The 20,113-nt window shown below is 41.1% G+C and overlaps 1 protein-coding gene across 1 annotated transcript in view; it reads left to right on the top strand.

The window, feature by feature from the left end:
* Positions 1 to 20,113, top strand: part of SLC12A3 (solute carrier family 12 member 3) — a 77,554-nt gene extending 57,441 nt beyond the window's left edge. Inside the window, exons 22-27 of the mRNA XM_056526193.1 lie at positions 1,738 to 1,839; positions 5,295 to 5,406; positions 8,402 to 8,488; positions 11,013 to 11,148; positions 11,985 to 12,052; positions 16,377 to 20,113. Of these exons, the coding sequence (XP_056382168.1) occupies positions 1,738 to 1,839; positions 5,295 to 5,406; positions 8,402 to 8,488; positions 11,013 to 11,148; positions 11,985 to 12,052; positions 16,377 to 16,518 (647 nt within the window). The 3' untranslated portion in view covers positions 16,519 to 20,113. The remainder of the gene's footprint in view (positions 1 to 1,737; positions 1,840 to 5,294; positions 5,407 to 8,401; positions 8,489 to 11,012; positions 11,149 to 11,984; positions 12,053 to 16,376) is intronic.

Consider the following 20,113-nt stretch of genomic DNA (forward strand, 5'->3'; position numbering starts at 1 on the left):
ACTTTCTGGCACCAGTTGATAAAAATAAATAAATAAATAAAGTTTTCCACCGGAGTACCCCTTTAAGCTGTCCATAAATTCAGAGGTACATATACTATATGTGCCCCTGAGCTGCACAGGGGCATTGCAGGCCAGAGGGCCCATTGCTTCTCTTAGTTTGTTTCAATAGTAAGGTATTTTGTAGAAGAACTGTGGATGAGTAAGTGACTAGCAATTCACTGTCATGTTTGTTCCTGGTAGGAGGCAGTGACATCAAAAATGTCTTTAAGTCAGGTGAGCTGCTGTGACATCATGTGTGTATAGTCAGGTAAACTAAAGACAAGTATTAAAGGGGTACTCCACTGGAAAAAAAATTCTTTTAAATCAACTGGTGCCGGAAAGTTAAACAGATTTGTAAATTCTTCCAGTACTTATCAGCTGCTGTATAATACACAGGAAGTTCTATTTTTTTAAAATTTCCTTTATGTCTGACCACAGTGCTCTCGGCTGACACCTCTGTCCATGTCAGGAACTGTCCAGAGCAGGAGCAAATCCCCATAGCAAACTTCTTTTACTATGGACAGTTCCTGACATGGACAGAGGTGTCAGCAGAGAGCACTTGTGGAAAAGCAAATTGAAGAAAGAAAATAACTTCCTGTGTATTATACAGCAGCTCATAAGTACTGGAAGTACTCATTTGCAAATCTGTTTAACTTTCTGGCACCAGTTGGTTCAAAATAAACTGTTTTCCAGTGGAGTACCCCTTTAAGACAGCAGGAGTGTCAGGTAAGCTATTGTGATGTCACTTCTGTGACATCATGTTTCAGGCAGGAAAGCTGCTGTGACATCACAGGTAGGTTTCACTCAGGTAACCGCTTTGACATCACAACTGTTCCAGTCAAGTAGGCTCTTGTGATATGACAAGTGTGTTTCACTCATAACTCTGCTGTGATATCACAGGCGGCCTTCAGTCAGGTGAGCTACTGTGACATTGGATTGGACATTGGATTTCAGTCCAACTTGCTGCTGTGACATCAAAAGTGTGTTACCGTAAACAGTGGTTAGCTTCTGTGATGAGTGGAAATAAACTGTGACATCACAAGCGGGTTTTAGACAAGTAAAATGCTGTGACATCACAAATATGTATCACTCAGTGAGAAAAGCTATTGTGATATGATGATATCATCAGGGCCGACTCTGCCAATAGGTAAAATAGGTAGCTGCCAGAGCCTAGCTGCCCACCCTTTAGATGGGGGGCGTTGCTCTGCCTGCCGCAAGAAAGTTACATCCAGCATCCAAACCACTCGCTCAGACAGAATGAGGTGTGTCAAAGGGCGGGCCGATGGGCGGAGTCAGGGGGCGTCAAAATCAGCTTTTGCCTAGGGTGGCAAAAATCCTAGCACCAGAACTGGATATCATAAGAGTGTAAAGTCACAGCAGCTTACCCTGCTCAAACAACTCGTGTCAGTCAGGAGAGTTTAGGGGCAGGCATAGTATTCGTACCAGCAGTTGATAATACGGTTTTTGCACAGAGGACCTCTTATTAATGGCCACCTCTGTGCTCAACCAAGCGCATATACAGTATTTATAGGAAGGTTGAGAATGATCATTGCAACTTGGGAAAGTCACCATGTCCCCCTTTAGATTTAGTACATATCCCTGCAGCATTTTCTAGGCTTCCAGCCATCGGTTTAGAATAACACCATTTTTATAAATGACTCCGTTACTGTAATAACTTGTACCTTTTGTGACTTGCAGTGGATCCAGACGCTGTCACAGTTGAACAACAGGCTAGCACTATTTTCCAGATTAACCAAGAAAAGAAGACAGTAGATATTTACTGGCTCTTCGATGATGGAGGTATTATATGGGCCATTTGTCTGTCTTTATTACAGTGCACCTGTCACTTTAAAAAAAAAATTTGACTTGTCCTAGAGCAGTGGTCTGAAACTGTGGCTCTCCAGATGTTGCAAAACTTCAACTCCCAGCATGCCTGGACAGCCGTTTGCTGTCCGGGCATGCTGGGAGTTGAAGTTTTGCAACATCTGGAGGGCCACAGTTTCAGACCACTGTCCTAGAGCCATGTCAGAAGTTTTTTTCGGTCAGGGTCTTGAGTGTTCATACCCCAACCAATTGTTAGAATAAGCATGGAGAAAAGTGCAGTTGACCGAGACAATCCCATAGACTTACATTGTAAGTTTCTTGCTAAACGTGCTCTTTTACCAGATAGTTCTAGCTATCGGTCGCAGTCAAATGTTTTTTAAAGTGACAGTGCCCATTTAGGTTATCCCTTTTTATAAATTTATAGAACAGGTTTTTACAAAGTTTTCCGATATATATGTATTTCAAATTCTGCTGTCACATTTTTCTGGACAAAACATGGTATCATGAAACCCGTTTAGGTAACATGTGAAAATTATTTTATTGAGGAGCAGATACTGCATGTCCATTGCCTGACTCCATTTCCCTTTGTTGTGTTGCTCAACAAGCATTGCTGTCTATAAAGACAACGCCTATCTGAGTGACACAGGGTGCCTGTGCCCCCTATTAGTAGAATGTCCGCCCGTGTTTTCCGAGGCAGACATTCCACAAATATTCTGACCTGTGAACATAGCCTAAAGGGGTTATCCACGATTAGAAAACACAGCTAAATCATTCAAAAATAGCACCACACCTGCCCTCAGGGTGTGTGTTGGTATTGCAGCTCACTTCTATTAAAGTGAATGGAGCCAAGTTGTAATACCACAAACCACCTAAGGACAGGTGTGGTGCTGTTTGTGGAAGAAATTTGCTTAGTTTTTTCTATTTCTGGATGACCCCTTTAAAGTTTCAAGTACATATGTTCTTTAATGGGTAATCCACATTTTTTAAAGAATGCTTGTTTGCATTATCCTACTGCGGGGGGACTCTATTACATATTAAGTCTCTTACTTGTGTTTTGCACTACAGTTAGTCACCACTTGTTTGGCGGGTCATGTTCCCACACGTCTCACTTGTTGTACTGTTAAAGAGTACCTGTCATCAAACCATATTTTCTAAACTACCTCAGATTATATTCCCTAACTAATCCTAACACCCCTCCTGCCCTTAAAAAAAAAATTCCGAGCTTTAAAAAGCTCTGTATTGTACCTTTCCCCTTGCTCACATTGCGTGAGCTCCCGGCAGGAGAAAGTGGGCGTTCCCCCAGCAGGCGCGACATCACTGAAGCCTGCGAGAGCTGTGCTTCCCCATGCCCTGCATGCACTTCCTGAGTTTGGTCTCTTGCCAGGCTGGGAGGAGACCAAACTAACTGTTGTGCAGGGAACATTAAAGGTTGAGCATTTTAACAGCAAGTAAATAGCAAAGTGTCTTAAAATTACTTAAGGAACAATATATTAAAAGTTTACTTTGGTGACAGGTTCTCTTTAAACTTGCAAAAAAATAAACAAAAAAAGAATACTCCTTTTCTCACCCCTAGTCCCACGCTGCCACAATAAACTGTCTAGTGGAAGTATTCAGTGGCATCACAATACACTGTACATGGGCCACTTCAACTATTACTGGCCTCTGAGACCACAACCTCTTGAACTTGACATCTGATGTCAGTGATTGAATTTAGCAACTCATGCCCAGTACATAGTGATGTCTGGTACAGTGGCAGCATGGGAGTGGAGTGAGTCAATATGTTTAGTGATTTTTTTTTTTCTGCCACACTCTGCTAGTTGACTGTAAAACCTCTTTAACCTCTTCCCTATTCATCAACAGCCTATTCCCCCTTCCCACCCTCTACCCCACTGGCAGCAGTCTTGCGCCCCCCTTCCCACCCCTACCCCACTGGCAGTAGCCTTGCGCCCCCCTTCCCACCCCTACCCCACTGGCAGTAGCCTTGCCCCCCCCCCGCCCACCCCTACCCCACTGGCAGCTGCCTTGCCCCCCCTGCCCACCCCTACCCCACTGGCAGCAGCCTTTCCCCCCCTTCCCACCCCTACTCCACTGGCAGCAGCCTTGTCCCCCCTTCTCACCCCTACCCCACTGGCAGCAGCCTTGTTCCCCCCCCCCCCCCCCTTCCGACCCCTACCCCACTGGCAGCAGCCTTGTCCCCCCTTCCCACCCCTACCCCACTGGATGCAGCCTTTTCCCCCTTCCCACCCCTACCCCATTGGATGCAGCCTTTTCCCCCTTCCCACCCCTACCCCATTGGATGCAGCCTTTTCCCCCTTCCCACCCCTACCCCATTGGATGCAGCCTTTTCCCCTTCCCAGGTGGACCAAAATGCACTGCATTTCATTATTTTTTTTAGGGGTTTCACCCTATCCCACCCCTACCCCACGGGATGCAGCCTTTTCCCCCTTCCCACCCCTACCCCACTGGATGCAGCCTTTTCCCCCTTCCCACCCCTACCCCACTGGATGCAGCCTTTTCCCCCTTCCCACCCCTACCCCAATGGATGCAGCCTTTTCCCCCTTCCCACCCCTACCCCAATGGATGCAGCCTTTTCCCCCTTCCCACCCCTACCCCAATGGATGCAGCCTTTTCCCCCTTCCCACCCCTACCCAAATGGATGCAGCCTTTTCCCCCTTCCCACCCCTACCCCAATGGATGCAGCCTTTTCCCCCTTCCCACCCCTACCCCAATGGATGCAGCCTTTTCCCCCTTCCCACCCCTACCCCAATGGATGCAGCCTTTTCCCCCTTCCCACCCCTACCCCAATGGATGCAGCCTTTTCCCCCTTCCCACCCCTACCCCAATGGATGCAGCCTTTTCCCCCTTCCCACCCCAACCCCACTGGATGCAGCCTTTTCCGTCTTCCCACCCCTACCCCACTGGATGCAGCCTTTTCCGTCTTCCCACCCCTACCCCACTGGATGCAGCCTTTTCCCCCTTCCCACCCCTACCCCATTGGATGCAGCCTTTTCCCCCTTCCCACCCCTACCCCATTGGATGCAGCCTTTTCCCCCTTCCCACCCCTACCCCATTGGATGCAGCCTTTTCCCCCTTCCCACCCCTACCCCATTGGATGCAGCCTTTGAGTTTGTACACTGCTGCACCCAATTGTAGTCCTAGCTGGATTTAGGATTCTGCCATTTTTGTTCCAACATCTTGTCCATTGGTATATTTAGATGACCTGACCTCATGCAGCAATGGCTTTATAAAATGTATATGCTATCAGTAGAGTTGTGTCTATCTTTCTTTCTATGTATTAGGAGAATTGTGTTTGCAAGGGAGCTCCTTTTGTTTTTCTTTTTTCTTTCAGGTTTATATACTCCTTTACTACAGAGTATAGAGACTGAGTAAGTGCGAATGCATAATTTAACAAAACCTTCTCTTCCTGGTAGGACTGACTCTACTTATCCCCTACCTTCTGAGCCGCAAAAAGAGATGGGAGAAAATTAAAATCCGTGTTTTTGTGGGAGGACAGATCAACAGGATGGATGAAGACCAAAAAGCGTAAGATTGTCTTATGCATTGCACAGTTGTAAACATAATACTGGTATAATACTGGAGTGTGCAATCTTTCACAACATTTATATAGTGATCATACTATGCTTGAATAGCACACACTCTTCAAATTTATGGTTTTCTAGAAACTAACAGTTTATGAATTGATATTTGCCTTAATTTTCTAATTAGATGTGTAGTAGAAATAAGTCCTGTGCAATGGTTATCGGAGTGTTTTGTGGTTCTATTCCGTAAACATTTTGAAGTTATGATAACGTGTTAAAGCGATCTTGACCACCACTTTTTGGGCTAAGCCCTTTGTGAGCTGTACATTTTCTCCATAGGTCCTCTCCTGAACAATATTTCCAATTAATTTTATGACTAGATCAAAGGTGAGCTTTGATCTAGTCACAATTCAGCGTACAAGCCTTTAACCCCTTAACGACCACGGACATAAATGTACGTCCTGGTTTGGCGGTACTTCTTGCACCAGGACGTACATTTACGTCCTGTGTATGACCGTGAGCATCGGAGCGGTGCTTGCGTCATACACGGCAGGTTCCAGCTGCTATCAGCAGCCAGGGACCCGCCGGTAATGGCCGACATCCGCGTTCACGCGGATGTCCGCCATTAACCCCTCAGATGCTGTGATCAGTACAGATCACGGCATCTGCGGCAATGCGCATGTTAAAATAGATGATCGGATCGCCGGCAACGCTACCGCGGCGATCCGATCATCTGTAATGGCGGACGAAGGTCCCCTCACGTACCTCCGTCCGTCACCAGGCGTCTCCAGATCTTGTCTGTCATCGAGCAGATCAGAGCAGAAGATCACCGATAATAGTGATCAGTGCTATGCCCTATGCATTGCACTGAACCGTATTAGCAATCAAATGATTGCTATAAATAATCCCCTATGGGGACATAAAAAGTGTAAAAAATATATATATATATATATATATATATATATATATATATATATATATAGTTGAAAAATGTTAAAATAAAAAGTAAAAAAATTTGAAAAATCCCCTCCCCCAATAAAAACGAAAAATTTTTCCCATTTTACCCCCAAAAAGCGTAATTTTTTATAAACACATTTGATATTGCCGCGTGCATAAATGTCCAAACTATCAAAATATAATGTTAATGATCCCATACTGTGAATGACGTAAATGTAAAAAATAAAAAATGTTATCCCCAAAAAATTTATAAAAAATTATCTAAAAGTTTCGATAAAAAGTACAGATGACGGCGCAAAAAATTAGCCCTCATACCACCCTATATACGGAAACATTAAAAAGTTATAGGTGGTCAAAATCGGGCGATTTTAGATTACTGATTTTGTACAAAATGTTTTATATTTTTTTTAAGCAAAAAATATAAAAGTATCTAGCCATTGGTATCATTTTAATCATATTGACCCCCAGAATAAAGAACACATGTCAGTTTTACCATAAAGTGTACAGTGAGAAAACAAAACCCTCCAAAATGTGCCAAATTGTGGTTTTCATTTAAATTTCCTCCCTAAAAAAATATTTTTTTAGGTTCGCCGTACATTTTATGGTAAAATGATAGGATTCATTACAAAGTACAATTGGTCACGCAAAAAACAAGCCCTTATATGGGTCTGTAAATGGAAATAAAAGAATTATGGATTTTAGAAGGCGAGGAGGAAAAAACAAAAACCGCAAAAATTAAATTGGCCTGGTCCTTAAAGGGGTACTCCGCCCCTAGACATCTTATCCCCTATCCAAAAGGATAGGGGATAAGATGTCAGATCATCGGGGTCCCGCTGTTGGGGACCCCCGGGATCTCCGCTGCGGCACCCCGCTATCATTACTGCACAGAGCACACTCGCTCTGTGTGTAATGACCGGCGATACAGGGGCCAGAGCATCGTGACATCACGGCTCCGCCCCCTTGTGACGTCACGGCCCGCACCCTTATTGCAAGTCTATGGGAGGGGGCGTGATGGCCGCCATGCCCCCTCCCATAGACTTGTATTGAGGGGGCGGGCCGTGATGTCACGAGGGCCCCTATATTGCCCATCATTACGCACAGAGCAAGTTTTCTCTGTGCAGTAATGACAGCGGGGGTCCCCAGCAGCAGGACCCCGGCGATCTGACATCTTATCCCATATCCTTTGGATAGGGGATAAGATGCTAGAGGTGGAGTACCCTTTTAAGGTTAAAATGGGCTTGGTCCTTAAGGGATTTTTTTTTTATGAACTGGTTCCAAAAAGTTAAACAGATTTGTAAATGACTGTCCTTCCAGTACTTATTAGTGGCTGTATACTACAGAGGAAATTATTTTCTTTTTGGATTTCTTTTCTGCCTGTCCACAGTGCTGTCTGCTGACATCTTTCAATTTTAGGAACTGTCCGGAAAAGTATAGGTTTGCTATTTGGATTTTCTCCTGCTCTGGACAGTTCCTGACATGGACAGAGGTGTCAACAGAGAGCACTGTGGTCAGACAGAAAAGAAATCCAAAAAGAAAAGAATTTCCTTTGTAGTATACAGCCGCTAATAAGGATTGAAGGATTAAGATTTTTTAAATAAAAGTTGATCAAATTTTTTTTTATAAAAAAAAAAAAGTTTTCCACCGAAGTACCCCTTTAAGATAGGCCACCAATATTAGGCCAGTGAGGGTCTAACTCATGACATATTGCATTGGTAGTGCCTGGTACTGCAGGTATTTGCAACTTCATCCCATTCCTCTGAATAGGACTGAAATGAAATAGCAGGCAAACCTGCTTTAGTCAGCGGATCGTGAAGTTGCTGTGAGTCGGATCTTATATAGATGGCCTATTCTAAGGATAGTCCTGGGGAAGATCTCTAATGCTTAACAGACATATGTATCAAAGTGCATTTCTTTTTTTTTTAGTTTTTTTAGTGATAGTAGTAATACTGGTACATAGAAAATTGTCTTAATGATTTTACTACCATTGTTTTAGCCTACTTACATTTACTGTTTCAGTCTAGATCTATTGTACTGTCTTACAGGATGATCTCTTTGTTGAGTAAGTTCAGAATTGGATTTCATGAGGTGCATGTTCTACCTGATATCAACCAGAAACCACGGCCTGAACAGTAAGGACATTGTGAAACTATAGAATATTTGTATTATACCAACATATTTCTCTGTGATATATTGGACCAAAGGGGTAATGTTTCTCCTTGAGGAAGAGCATCATAAAGACCTATGGAGACTTATAGGCCATTCATGTTCTGCTGGAAATTCCTTGGAAGAAGGATATGCAAAGTAGTTCTCTTTGCAAAGCTCTCCAGAAAAGGATAACCCATCTGTATACTGCTGTTTCGGGGTTATTGCGCCTCATCAGTACAGAGATCATCTGTACTAAGGGGACCTACTTGGTACTGATAAGGGGTAATAACCCTGAAGCTGCTGTTCGCAAATGTATAATATTTCCTTCTGCATCATCGCTGGCTTGGCATATATCCCCAGTAATGTTCTAAAACTCCTAACTGGAATGAAACATTGGCCCTGATGTGCTAAGAGTGGAGTGTAGTTTTCTTTGTGTGTTTTTTTTCCCAACAGATATTTTTTCACAGTATTTACTAAGGTTTCGCTACATTTTGCACTTTTCTCAAAGTTTTGCTTTTTTTATTTTTTTATTTATTTTTTTACACATGCTCTGATCTGTGGGGTTTTCCTCAGCTCAAATCCACCACATTTTCTGTGGAAACCTTAGTAAATATGTTGGGATTTTTCTAAAATGTCTGGGACATGCCCCTTTTTCAGCGACCACGCCTCCTTTCTCGGATGGTCACGCCCCTTATAGGGGTTTTCTCAGTAAAATGGAGAGTTGATCAGGTTTTTTCAATTCTGGCGCAGACAGAATTTATGGCGTACAACCTGACAAAACATGTCGGGTTTACAATAGTAAATCAGGGCCATTATCTTTAAGGGAATGCTACCTTCAAAAAGTGGCATCAGAAAGCTGCTTTGCATATCCTTCTTCTTTGATATACCGTATATACTCAAGTATAAGCCGAGTTTTTCAGCCGTCCATCTTCACTGCAGGGATTGTCCTTTTCTCCGCTCCGGGTCGTCCCCGAACTAGTGACGTCCATGCGCAGCAGACATGTGGCATCAGGGGCGTCACTGCGCGTTGTCGTCAATGCAGCGTCACTAGTCCGGGGATAACCCGGAGTGGAGATTTGGGCCTCCAGGTGAAAATGGACGGCCCGGACCGGCTCACCTTCCCCACTGGAATGCGAACGGTCCCTGCAGTGAAGATGGACTGCCCGGCTCACCCTCCCCGGACGGTCCCTGCTACTACTAGAGCAACAACTGGGGAGGTGAGAAGACAACGAAAGGGGGGGGGTCTGGATGATGATGGAGGATATTGACAGGGGGTGATATGGACAGGGGGGTCTGGATGATGACGGGGGGGGGATGATGGATGATGACGGGGGGGGGGGGTATGATTTATTTCCCACCCTAGGCTTATACTCGAGTCAGTAAGTTTTCCTAGGTTCTTGGGGTGAAATTAGGGGCCTCGGCTTATATTCAGGTCGGCTTATACTCAAGTATATACAGTACTAAAGACACACTCTTAGGGGCATAACAGTGATGGTATAGTATGCACAGTATCAAAACAAAAGAATACTGACACGCTGTGCACTCACAATATTGTAGGCTTCTTGCTTTATTGGATAAAAAAAGCTGTTCCTTTCATTTAACATGTTATTGTTAGTCACCAACTCACAGCAGACTGTTTATTAATAATAATAATAATAATAATAATAATAATAATAATATTACTAAACAACCTCCAACAGAAAAAGTGCAAAAATATTGAAACTCAGCTGACATTCCCTAGTCTATGGCTGTACATAATGTATATGCAGAATGTAATATGGCCTGATGTGCAAGTGTTGTATACTGTATGCAATCAGAGGTAAGCAGAATAACGCAGCACTCACCACGTACTTTTCATTCAACAGTCTTCTTTATTCGGTATTTTAAAATGCACAGGCAGGTACAGCAGGAGAGCGGAGACCAAGTGTGCAGGGGGATGTGGGTGGCGACGGACCGTTGCGTGCTCTCAGCACTTCGTCAGGCCTGACGAAGTGCTGAGAGCATGCAACGGTCCGTTGACACCCACATCCCCCCGCACACTTGGTCTCCGCTCTCCTGCTGTACCTGCCTGTGCATTTTAAAATACCGAATAAAGAAGACTGTTGAATGAAAAGTACATGGTGAGTGCTGCGTTATTCTGCTTACCTCTTTGATTGTATATTGAAAGACTGTATAAAACGCATTGCACCGCCATAACTTATGCAAGAGGGCAGGTACCTAACACCACTCCTATAGCTCCACTATTCCCTAGCCTGACACTGGTGCCGGTGTATCTTCACTACGATAGTTGTTGTATACTGTAACTGTAAAGTGCCTTCAAAATCCTATGAAAACACTTTGCTTTAAATATTAGTTTTTAGGCATCATTGTTTTCTGCTGTTATGGTGCCGCTTGGTAGTTTTAGCCTCTTTTGGGGAGGAGCAGGTAATGTAAATCAGCACATAGCTCTTTGTATAATACACCTTCTTCTATAAAACAGTCAAATAAACTATAGACGTTTGTTGATAGTGTAAAGCGCTTCGAAGATCTCATTGCTCCATATATGCTGAGAGACGGCTTCAAAGATGAGAACCTGGTAAATGAGATGAGACGTGACTGTCCATGGAAGATATCAGATGAGGAAGCCAAGAGGAACAGGACCAAGGTCTGAACACAATTACATTGTGTAGGGTGGCTGGCAGTTCTAGAGAAACAATTAACAATGTCCCTATTCATAAGAATAAGTATAGGCAAATCTAATAGTACTAGTTTAACTAACATTTCATGTAATACCCAATACAAGGGGTGAAATAACTTATTAGAAAGCAGCCCATTCAGATATTATATATATATTGCTAAGGTGGCCTGGTTTGGGCTCATTTTGTTTCCCCCTTCCTTATTCCCTGCTGTTTGTTAGATACAAGATGTAATAATGGAAATCTGCTCTACATTTCAGCTTTTACTTTTATATAGTTAAGTGACAGGGCTGTCCGATTTCCTCCTTAATAAACATTAATAAAGGGTCTATTCACACAGCAGAATTTCCGCTCATCCACCCCAATTCAGCTTCCACTTGTGTGTATTTTGTGCTGAATTGGTGCGGAATCCAAGCGGAAATTCTGCAGAAGTGTGAATGGGAGTGTGGACTACTATAGAAGCGTATTCTGCCATGTGAATAGACCCAAAAAGGTAATCCAACCCACAGGATAAGGGATAGGTGTCTGATTGTGGGGAGTCTGACCTCTGGGAGCCCATGCTATTATCAGAACAGGGCCCCGTCTCTCCCCCACTGCATGGAGCAGTGGGACAGTAGGCACTTCATGCATTGTCTATGGGAACGCTGGAGATGCTTGAGCACTATATTCAAGTATCTCAGATACTCTCATAGAAAATACATAGAGCGTGTACCAACCCACCACTTGATACAGCGGGAAGAATTGGAGCCTCAGTCTGGAGATCAATCGATACTTTCCGTAACATACCTTTTATATTATTTTATAGTCTTTGAGACAAATCCGACTGAACGAGATCATGCTGGATTACTCTCGGGATGCTGCATTGATCGTTGTGTGAGTATAAAGAAAAAGATAAGACATGTATGTACTGTAAACAATGCTTGTATTTTGTGCCCATAAATGTATGTTATTGTATAAAGGTAAGATCAGATTGGCCCTCTGACAATACTTGACCCAAAGGTCTGGCAGAAGACTACCTTATATGGAGTTGATAAGGGGTGGGATTCTAATTTTAACAACAGGTTCCCTATTTGCTGTGTTGTATGCCCACTGTCGAGTAGAAAATGATTTCTACCCTATTAATCACATATACCACCATATATGACCTATGCAATGGTAACGATATGCTGGGAGTTGTTGTTTTATACATAATCACTGCACAATTTACATGTGACTACAGGACTAATGGCACACAGTCAGGTACAATATACAGTAACATCTTGTGACTCAAATCTCCATGGGGGTATTTATCATTTTACCTGTTGTCGGTTTCTTTTTACCCGTTTTTTATTTGTTTTTTTCAGACCTGTGCCAAATGTATCATTTGGCGCATGTCCCTTAGTAACTTTGGCGCATACCATATTCTTCCTTTGGCATGTGTGTTTTCCATGTCAGAATATTGTTGGTGGTAATTTGCGCCAAACATGCATCAAAAACAGGCAAATTAGTGCCAAAATACAATTGCTGCAAATGATAAATTACTGATCACTCCAAAAATCATACACAGGACCGTCAAAATCTTAGCAAGTTTACAAAATGACATTTAAGAGAATGTGCTAAACTTTGGCACAAAAAAAATTCGCCAAACACAATAAAAGACCCACAATCTGTTGATAAATACCCCCCATGTGTTCATTCCGCTGTTTCTTCACTGCCAAGAATATGGTACTACCACACACTGTATCATTTAAGTATTATACTACTACTACCTGAACCCCTAAACATAAGTACTGACTCTTACCGCATCCTCTGAATATAACACTGCCAGACAACGGCTCAATACAATGCACCCTCTGACATATGGTACTGCCACACACTGTACTCCTGAAAAACACAGCCTTTGCTCCCCCTGAAGTTAATTATAACACCATGTCTCCTAAACACATAATACACAATGTGCCCACTGAAATTAATTGGATACTGTGCTCTATAAATTCATTTACTTTTAATATACTCTTCCCCCTCGAGTTTAATACACTGTGCCCCCCTTAAGTTTAATTTACTGTGCCCCCCCCCCCCCCCCCAAATATCACATACTCCCTTGCCCTCTGTAGATGCTGTCCTGGACTCAGTTAGCCAGGCCTGACACCTAGAAAAGGATACAGGTGGCATGAAATGTTTTATATGTGAAAACAGGGGAATGGGTTTGGGTATACCCCTCTTCCTTGATTCCCAAAACCGGGTGGTATTTAAACAGCCAGCTCAGGAAAGCTAGAGAGAACCGAATTGAAAAGAATTACCTTTTCCAAGTTGTACAAAAATTCTGTAGTAACTTGAAAACAAAAAAAGTAACTTTAGTGCTATATGACTTGTAAGACATCTCAAACAAAAAAGGAAAATGAAGAATTAAAGGGGTACTCCGCTGGAAAATGTATTTATTTATTTTTTAAATGAACTGGTGCCAGAAAGTTAAATAGATGTGTAAATTACTTCTATTAAAAAATCTTAATCCTTCTAGTACCCATAAACGTCTGTATTCTCCACAGGAAGTTCTTTTCTTTTTGCATTTCCTTTCTGTCTGACCACAGTGCTCTCTGCTGACACCTCTGTCCATTTTAGGAACTGTCCAGAGTAGGAGCAAATCTCCATAGCAAATCTATCCTGCTCTGGACAGTTCCTGACATGGACAGAGGTGTCAGCAGAGAGCACCGTGGTCAGACAAAAAGGAAATTATAAAATAAAATAACTTCCTGTGGAGCATACAGCAGCTGATAAGTACTAGAATGATTAAGATTTTTTTTTTATAGAAGTAATTTACAAATCTGTTTAACTTTCTGTCATTAGTTGATAAAAAAAAAAAAAAAAGTTTTCCAGTGGAGTACCCCTTTAATCCCTTAAGGACCAGGCCATTTTACACCTTAGGACCAGAGCGTTTTTTGAACATCTGACCACTGTCACTTTAAACATTAATAACTCTGGGATGCTTTTAGTTATCATTCTGATTCTGAGATTGTTTTTTCGTGACATATTCTACTTTAACATGGTGGTAAATTTTTGTGGTAACTTGCATCGTTTCTTGGTGAAAAATCCCCAAATTTGATGAAAAAATGTAAAATTTTGAATTTTTCTAACTTTGAAGCTCTCTGCTTGTAAGGAAAATGGATATTCCAAATGAAAAAAAAAATTATTCGCATTTCCAATGTGTCAACTTTATGTTTGCATCATAAAATTTACGTGTTTTTACTTTTGGAAGACACCAGAGGGCTTCAAAGTTCAGCAGCAATTTTCCAATTGTTCACAAAATTTTGAAACTCGCTTTTTTTCAGGGACCAGTTCAGGTTTGAAGTGGATTTGAAGGGTCTTCATATTAGAAATACCCCATAAAGACCCCATGATAAAAACTGCACCCCCCAAAGTATTCAAATTGACATTCAGTCAGTGTTTTAACCCTTTAGGTGTTTCACAGGAATAGCAGCAAAGTGAAGGAGAAAATTCACAATCTTCATTTTTTACACTCTGTTCTTGTAGACCAAATTTTCGAATTTTTACAAGGGGTAAAAGGAGAAAATTTTTACTTGTATTTGTAGCCCAATTTCTCTTGAGTAAGCACATACCTCATATGTCTATGTAAAGTGTTCGGCGGGCGCAGTAGAGGGCTCAGAAGCGAAGGAGCGACAAGGGGATTTTGGAGAGTACGTTTTTCTGAAATGGTTTGGGCGGCATGTTGCATTTAGGAAACCCCTATGGTGCCAGAACAGCAAAAAAAAAAAAAAAAAAAAAAACACATGGCATACCATTTTGGAAACTAGACAGATGATATACTTATTAATATTTGATAAATAAAAATATGTAAAGAAACCATAAATAATAGCTGATAGTGTGGTCACAGGGCCCTTGTGACACACCATCAATAAATAGCAATAGATAGTGATAAATTCTAAAAACATAAAAAGCTAATTTAGGTATATATACAAGTAGGACCTATTATTTGCTGCTTAAAATATCTACCATTATTTTGTAATCATTTTGCTGCTGAAGAAAGGCCCTAAGGTGTGCCTGAAACGGTCCAGGCACATTACTGGTGCGGACCATAGCTTGCTGCTAAGTATTTATTTGATAATTCTGCATTTCTAACTTTGTCGACTTTAAAAACCAGTGAAATCAATCAATAATCTCGCAGCAAACAGCGCACGAGAACGCATCATCCTTGCTCCACCACTATCTCGCCCAAGCTCACCGACCCACTGGCTTGCTGATCATCTTTACAGTCTCAGACTGCAATTCTATGCAGAGGATCCTCGCATGCGCGAGTTGACAGTGCAGTCAGCTGTTAGAACGCTAAGATAACACTATGGAGCTGCCGGTACGAAGAAGCCACTACATAGTAACAGTATCACCGGACTACTAACATCAAGGGAGCTGAGAGGTGCGGTGCACCAACCTATGTTACTGTTTAGTGATCTGTTCAATTGCGGAGGAACGAGCATTTTACAAGTGGAGCGCCTGTACATTTTACCATAGACCTTTTTTACAGGAGAACGTTCATTAACCAACCACTGTATTACCAACAAACATATTACATGCATGGACGAGAGCTTAATGCTGCAAGTGGTGACAGTTGTATTTATTGCCATTAATATAAGTGATACTATAAGTCACAGAATGCCCAGAAACAAATAACTATGCTACTACTATTCAATACTCATCACAGAGTTCTGGATTTATTTTAAGCAGCAAGTAATAGGTCCTACTTGTGTATATACTTTTGCTTTTTATGTTTTTAGTATTTATCACTATCTATTGCTACTAATTGCTTGTGTGTCACAAGGGCCCTGTGACCACACAATCGGCTATTATTTGTGTGTTTTACATATTTTTATTCATTTTATTTATCAAGTAATAAATATATCATCTTGAGACCTCTAATCGATTTGACTTTGAGCTCCGTCATTTCCTACCTTTGCTATACTAGTTTTACGGACACTGGGTATAAGTGCCATACGGCTTGCACAGTCAGTAGTAACCGGTTAAAGGAAAGCTTCTCTTAATTTTCTATTACTAGAGTCCCATTGTATTCAATTAACGGACATGTGAACATAGCCTAAGACTTTAGGTTTGGGAAGGTTGGTGTCATATAGTAGAAATCAATCAACCTGCATCTGGTTCTGCACGGTCTTGCAAAGGCTTAATATTTTGTCTTTTTTCTTTTTTTTATTAGAACAATGCCCATTGCCAGAAAAGGTAAATGTCCCAGCTCTCTTTACATGGCCTGGCTCGAGACCCTGTCACAAGACCTGAGACCACCAGTTCTACTTGTTAGAGGAAACCAAAAGAATGTGCTAACAATGTACTGCCAGTAAGAAGAGATCCAATACAAAATACTGTAGAAGAGGCAGACCAGTACTATGGGAGGATAAGCATGCATTTTTTATTACCAGTTTCCGGTTCTACCATATAGTATACATATTTACATGATGTAAAAGATAAACCAACGATTACAATACTAAAACATACCATAATATCCTCTTTAAAAACAAAAAAATCTTCCTTTTATAATTTATTATTGGCATTTACCAGTACATGTATAATTTTTACTTTTATAGCAGGGATTCTTTATTAGAAAATGGGGCCCTGGGTAGCAAGCAAAATAATGACCCCCTTGGCACTTTTGGGAGAATTGCCCCACCCCACAAAAACAACACTACATATATAAATATATAATGTTAGGTGCTCTTGGGCTGCTGTGGATTGAGAACTTTTGCATATTGTAAAGTAGATATGACTGGGCAAAAAGCATTGGCCTAAAAAAACATTTTTTTAAGGCATTTAGCTTCCAACAAGTGGCTGTCATATAATAGATGTTTAACTGTGTTGCCACTCTTATCCATGTAGTTTTTTTGGCAATTAAACATTAGCCATTTTTGTGTAAGAGATCTTGTGACTGGTTGTAATGCCATCTATAAAGAATATAACACTTAAAATATTTTGATATGTTGTTGAGACCCTGACCATTCAGCAAAACAAGCCAGAAGAAGTGTGCGCTTACAGCGTTCTCTTCCCGCTCTGTCACATGACTGAGACGGTCTCTGAATGTAAGTCTATGGGCCCATCTCACTCGCATAGACATAGAGTTGGGAGATAAGTGCATGGCAGCTAATTTTGCTAGGGTGGCAAAATCCGCTGCAAAAAATCTTCAGCAAAATATGCATGTGTGAATGTACCCTTAAGTGGGATTCCCATTCGCAGAGTTTTTTTTTAAATTTTTTTTTAAATTTTTTTTTTTTTAAATGCCCCCTGTGGTACCTACACTTGTTCAGAAAAAAAAAAGTATCCATTTACCCTTCATTGTCATTTTTCAGCTGATGAATTTTGCATGCACTTCAGTAGACATAGCTGCACAAAACCACAGCTACTTTTCCGTTTAAGTGTATGGAGATCATGGCAGTCAGGAGTTGGTGAAGAGGTTCTGTGAATACGGTATATCATTATGCTTACGTGATAGAGAGTCGTAATTAAAAGTAGTTACTCCTCTGTTCACATAAGAGAACCTATCCACGTGTCACGATAATGTAGTATGAACCTAGGAGGCCATGTAAACATAACCAAATCAGAACCTAGCAGCGATTGTATGGATCTGCTACTTTTGTTGTCATTTTTAGGTGACCAAACATGGCTATTTTCTTTTTAGTCAATACACAGATTAAGTATAGGACCTAGGTTGCTCCCCAAACTTGGGCTGTCCACACCCTCTGTCACATTGTGTCAATTGTCAAAGCACCACCAGTCACAGCCCTTACCCCAAAGTACCAATAACAGCAACACCCATACTGAGATTCCATAACACCAAAAGTCAGAATACAGCTGGTAGAAAGTGAATTGGATGAGAGGAGGACTGTTTTAGGAGGACTTGTTGTTTGATAAGTTTTGAAGCAAATGTGAATAGTGAGATGGGAGAATAACTGAACAAAGATTATGATGGGTTTGGATGGCTTCTGGTTGTCATGTTTGGGATAAGCAAATTAGAAAGGATGAGGATGGGGTGTGATGTCATTGGAGCAAGTGTGCAGGCAATGATGTGAGATCCGAGTAGTTTGGAGAACTTTTCATCAGAAATGGTGGAGCAGCAAGTTATCAGTGTAGAGCAGCACTATGAAGATAGGTTGCAGGGACGGTCAGTTGACTTTTTTTAGTGTTCTCTATCTTGTGCTGGAAATATGTAGCAAAATCCTCAGATGAGATGAGAAATTTGGAATGTGATACTGAAGTTGGTCAAGCCTTGGCCATGCAGCAATACTCTGGTCTCTCCCCGGGGTCATGAACACAGAGTGCAACATCCAGGCTAAGAATAAAACGGCTGACTCAATAATATATGCAGGTTGATACCAGAGGCCATTATGGAGTTGGTACTGAGGCCCACTGGAGTATTCTCCAGTACTCTAGAGAGCCCATACTGATGGATGGTAGATATTAAACATTTCCGATGAACACTAGTACTAAATAATGTAAAAAAACAAACAATATTTAAGTATGCCCCATCAATTTTCATTTGTTATAAAAACTGTGGGTGAAGAGGATGAGTTGTAGGTTTAAAGCCTTGGGTTGCGTTGATTGAAGTATTGATGCCACTAGCTAAGGACATTATCTCCTGAAGAACAGACAGCAGACAACTTTCTCCTGATCTAAGGAGAGTGTGGAAGAAAAACTAGCTTCTGCCAGACACTTCTGACAACAGATTTCCTTCTGACGCAACAAAAAAAAATACATTCTTAGAGGGAATCTTCATCTTTTATCACTATTTTTGTCAATACTCTGTTGCACGTAGATTTAAAGGGAATGTATGATCAAGATAGTTTTTTACTGATCAAAGCCAAATGCTGATTTCTCTAATCTGTTTATTTTCTGATTGTAATTTTTTTACTCTAATTTTTTTTAGTACATTATTATGGGAAAACCCATATTGTTTGATCTTTCTGCACAACATTTAGTTATGCTTTACAGAAAGCCCCATGAATATAAGAAACAATAGACTGGACCTTATCCTGTTGACTTCTGTGTGAGAGTTTTTTAGGAATACTCTGTGACCTGTGCAGAGGTCATTGTGCAGGGTGAGGGAGAGACAGAGTTGTTACCATCACCTATTGTAAATGGCCTTATCCCATCCTATCTATACACTAGTATCAAATTTGACTGTAATCATGCCTGTGATAATAACGATAAGACTGTAGAACTGTTTACTCTATAGAACAGAAAGTGTCAACTTCTTAAGTGTAATGGCCAGAAAGAAAACAAAGATTTCTGGATTAATTTAAAATATACATAGTAAAATGGAATATTAGAAAACACACCACCAAAAATGCTTTTAAAATATTTTAAACATAAAAACTATTTATGCAATACCGATTTATGCAATATGCCCTTTTCTGGCTACATGGCAGCCACCACTTAAGGGAGCTTACTATATTATCACTCAGTGCACTAAATAACATCCGATAAAGACCCATGTTTCAGAATGTTATGTTTAAAACAACTCTGTATTCGAAAAACAGGGCTCTGACCATTCTAAACATATATGAAGAGGTTAGCCTGCACTAAAGTCTGAACTCATTAAGATTAAAAGAACAACACATTTATGTTTAATCCAAATCAGAGACACTTGGCCTTTATTTTCTTAGGAGCCAAGAATTTTGATCTTACAGAATTTGGCCATCCACCTATTGTATCTATTAGACCTTACATAGAATGACCCTGAAGAAAAAAAATGTAGGCAACATATAACCAACTAGAGTAGCACTTTCCAATCTGTCTCCTCCAACATTCTCCTATCAATTAATCAACATTTAAGATTTATAAACTATGTGGGAATAAAATGTATCCAGATGTTTATATTTTTACAACTGTGATCAAAAGTAAAGTTTGGAATAGATGCATATATTAATAAAATATTTATGAAAGATA

The sequence above is a fragment of the Hyla sarda genome, chromosome 6, assembly GCF_029499605.1.
Source record: "Hyla sarda isolate aHylSar1 chromosome 6, aHylSar1.hap1, whole genome shotgun sequence".
Taxonomy (NCBI): Eukaryota; Metazoa; Chordata; class Amphibia; order Anura; family Hylidae; genus Hyla; species Hyla sarda.